Genomic DNA, 4225 nt, shown 5'->3' with positions numbered 1-4225 from the left:
TGTGTGTGTGTGTCTATATATATACACACACACATATATATATATATATATATATATATATATATATATATATATATATATATATATATATATATATATATGTGTGTGTGTGTATACATACACACATATATATATATATATATATATATATATATATATATATATATATATATATATATATATATATATAAGCTCGTTTAGGCTCGCGAGCCCATGAATTGAAGCTCGGCTCGAGCTCGTTTAATAAATGAGCCTCATATTTAGGCTCGAGCTCGGCTCAGGCTCGTTTAATTCGATCTCGAGTCGAGCTTTTAACGAGTCGATCCCGAGTAGCTCACGAGTAGCTCGGCTCACTTACACCCTAGCCGTATTACATAGTTCTTGACAAATACCGAAATTGCGTTAAAATTGAGTTATACGTAGTTAACCAACACCAAAGTGATTTAGTGATGATAACTTGGAAATTAAGCAATTCAGAAGGAGCTATATTCGGTTCCAAACTAACAGACTTCAACTTTGGGGTAATTTGCGTTTTAAAAAAACCTAGACATTACCTCGCTCACTATCACTATATAGACCGGGGACATAGATGAATCTATGAGTAGTTTATTATATTAAAGTAGATTTACCATTCAAAAAAATATTAATACCCTGGCTTACATTATATGGTCCTATACAACCAGAATCTAGAAACCGTGACTATATATACATGCATATTTGTATCTACGTACAAGACTTAAGAAGTCGGTTTGTAATACGAAAAAACGTCATAAAACGCCTGTAGAACCGTGATCAGCAACAACACCACAGCAGCAATCACCGAGATCAAAGCCCATGGATTCCGAAAGTATTTGTGCCTGAAGTCTGCTCTCCAGGTGTTCCACCGCTTGTCACGGCACTTATTTATCTCATCAGTCAACCCCGAAAGATAACTATTATTAAGATCAGCTACAACCTCTTGACAAAGCCCATTGAAGAGATCAGCAACATCATCATCGTTACCAAGCCAATGCTCAATGATCCCTTTGTAATGCAGGAAACCCACGTCCTCACCAGAGTCAATCAAGTTGTTCATGAAAACCAAGTAAGCTGTGATCTCGTTGCTGCATTCTGGATGACACTCTTCAAATGCCACAAGGTTACGGAAAATGGATTTAGTCCCATCGTGAATCAAGATCCGAGGTATTTCAAGAATTGAATTCTTGTATTTTATATCCCAAAACTGATCAGTTTGACGTTTTCTAAACCTTACCCCACTTTCTCTTAGTTGCGATACACAATAGGTGACTTGTGTGGTTGGCTTTCCCACAACATTACGAGTCAACCTTCTTTTCCATAACTTTTTGGTTCGTTTTGGTAAGATTAACCCTTTGCTGACCAGATTCTCTCTGAAAAGCTGGAGACAGTGAAGGGGTTGTCGATCGAAGCTGCTAAAGCCCCCACCTTTCTTCATGGGCTCATCCGTTGGGATCAATGGCGCGAAGAATGGGATCGCCATCTTTGCTAGCGCATCTGTGTTTTGACCATCGGGGCTTTGAAGGGCTAAGAGTTCATCTAGTATGAAAAGTGGAATCTGATTCTCGAGCTTAATCATATCTCTTCGAATAGAATCCAACGAGCCACAAATTGAGAAAACAGGATCGCCTTTTGAGTATCCCAGTTCTTCGAATCCATCGTTTATGCCTCTAAATAGCTCGAGGATGAAGCAACCATCAAGAACCATCATTTTAACGAAGTCGTCGCTGTTGAGATTAATCTCACCCTCATAGGAGCCACGTGCTTTTGCTTCAAGGTGTTTGATGGCGTCAAGATAGAGCTTAAAGTCATGGTTATGGCGACTTAAGGTTTGGTAAAACGCACGCCATTTATGGCGTTCCATGGGGTGGAGATGGCGGTTTTGGAAGTGGTAAGGCCCGATGGAAACTACGCTTGGGGTGTAGGATTTCTTGTCGGCATCACGTAAGTACCTTGGGACTTTGTAAATGCATGGTTTTCTGGCGAAAATCACTTCGTTGTCCAGACGTGCTTTCTGGAGCTCCTCTGCGATTGTGATCAGCCATTCCGATTGGATATGTTGGTTTTCGTTCAGATTGTCGTCCATTTTTCCAACGATTTTGAAAGCAAAAAACTTGTCGTGGGGTAGATTATTGAAAGGAGGGACGACTTGTTGAAGTAGAGGTGCCTAAGTGTCTTGGTTTGCACGTCTTATACTTGGACTGGGTAAATATCGACATGCTAGCTAGAGAAGAAAAGTCGAACCAATTATTTGTTAAACTTCCCAACTGGTCTGATTCGTTAAAGAAAATTTCCTGGAGCGTACACGTGTAATTGAATGCTTCTTTTAAAAGTAAATTACATTTTTGGTCCCTTTGGTTTACATACAGTTGCAGTTTTAGTTCAACGTTTGAATTGTTTACATGGCCCGTACCTATGGTTTCCAAAAGTTACATGTGTGATCCTAAGGCTTTTACCATTAATACCACTCCGTAATATACATACCAAATGACGAGATTACCGCTCTATTTGTCCTTTCACTACAAGAGTTATTGTTTATAGCGGCGACACATAATATCTGTGTTTTGTGTCGCCGCTAATAACATTTATCGCCCCTATTGCTTCTAAACCACGATCCATGTGAGTTGTCCTCTACTTATCCTGACCACAAATAGTGAGATGGATCCAATGGCCAACATCGTGTACGTTCCATAGCTTTAGCGGCGACGATATTCGCGACAACACAATATTGACGCTAAAACCCCCAAAATATCTTGTCATCCGTGTTAGTTTAGTAATTTTGATATCCGTTGATTATTTGTTATAATATTTGCTAATTGGAAGTTTGTTTGTTTGATTTATGTTCTTACTTTGGTATTTTATAGTTTATGTTAGTTTGGTATTCTGATTTATTTGGTAATTGGAAGTTTGACATGTAGTTTTGTATTTTGGTATGTTGGTAGTTTTGGTAATTGGAAGTTTGGTATGTAGTTTGATTTATGTTAATTTATTATTTTTGTATACTGATAACTTGGTGGTTTGGTATGTTGGTAGTTTTGGTAATTGAAAGTTTAGTTTGTAGTTTGGTTTATGTTAAATTGTTAATTTGATATCTTTGTATGTTGATGATAACTTGGTAGTTTAGTATGTTTCTAATTTTGTTATGTTGGTAGTTTTTGTAATTGAAAGTTTACTTTGTATTTTGGTTTATGTTAATTTGATATCTTTGTATGTTGATAACTTGGAAGTTCAGTATGTTTCTAATTTTGTTATGTTTGGTAGTTTTGATACGTTTGGTTTTTGTTAAAAGTTTGGTATTTTATTATACATTGCTAATTTGTACTTTGGTTTATATTAGTGTAGTAGTTTGGAAAATATTGGTTCTTAATCTTGGTTTATGTTGAAATTTATATTAATGTACATATTTATTTTGTATCTGGAGGATACTGTGGATGCTAATATGAAACATCCAACATGTTGGGTTTTATACAAAATATAAGTTTGTTTTTCACAAAAACCGGCAACGGAAGTCTTTAAAAATAACAAGTTTATTTTTAGATTATAACAAAACCAAACCATCAAGGATCCATTCATAGAGGTTAGAATGAAATAAAAACAACACAACCAAAGAGGGTTTAGAATGATAACATTTGAAGCCTTTGAACCCACTTCGTTTTGGGTGTTAATGAAGATGGAAAGATCAAAGAATATGATATTCTCTACAAGTATCCACTATCAAGAGTAAGACACTTTGAATACTAGCTCCTTCTTGTATTCCTGAGTGTCTTAAGCTTTTAAGTGTTTAACTCAAATAAGCACTAAAGGAGACAACTCAATAAGGCTTCTAAACCACCAAACTAACTTCAAGAGAGAGAGAGAGAGGGGAGAGAGAGAAAGAGTATCTTTGGCCATATGGCTTAAGAAGAGAAAATAATACCAAAAATTTACCAAAAATCATGCAAGACACATCATTTACATACTCCATGAAAAGTAATGCATAACCATTAAAATACTCTAAAGTATTTTATCTTTTAGAAGCATGGGGAGACAAAGCATGGAGTTTGACAAGTAACCTCCATATTATTTTATTAATTTTGGCCATACCTCTCAAAAGAGGATGTGTTCTTTAATTTTTATAAATTCTAAGTTTATAAAGTATAAGCTTTGTCTTTAGGTAAAAGACAAAAGAATCCAACTAGTCCAAAAGGTTGTGCATGACTTATTAATTCAT

General features: G+C 35.9%; 1 protein-coding gene across 1 annotated transcript; it reads right to left on the bottom strand.

Annotated features, from left to right (window-relative positions):
- Window positions 1-736: 736 nt before the first annotated feature.
- Window positions 737-2101, bottom strand: LOC145106802 (UPF0481 protein At3g47200-like). The gene has a single exon (XM_079043734.1). It carries the CDS (start codon window positions 2099-2101, stop codon window positions 737-739), a length of 1365 nt encoding a protein of 454 aa, XP_078899860.1.
- Window positions 2102-4225: the final 2124 nt, after the last annotated feature.

The sequence above is a fragment of the Lactuca virosa genome, chromosome 4 (genome assembly GCF_052849685.1).
Source record: "Lactuca virosa cultivar CGN04683 chromosome 4, Lactuca_virosa_CGN04683_v6, whole genome shotgun sequence".
Lineage (NCBI taxonomy): Eukaryota > Viridiplantae > Streptophyta > Magnoliopsida > Asterales > Asteraceae > Lactuca > Lactuca virosa.
This window is presented reverse-complemented; position numbering and strand designations above follow the sequence as displayed.

Coding starts and splice junctions, on each gene's coding strand:
- LOC145106802 (XM_079043734.1), bottom strand. CDS start 2,101: ATGGACGACAATCTGAACGAAAACCAACATATCCAATCGGAATGGCTG.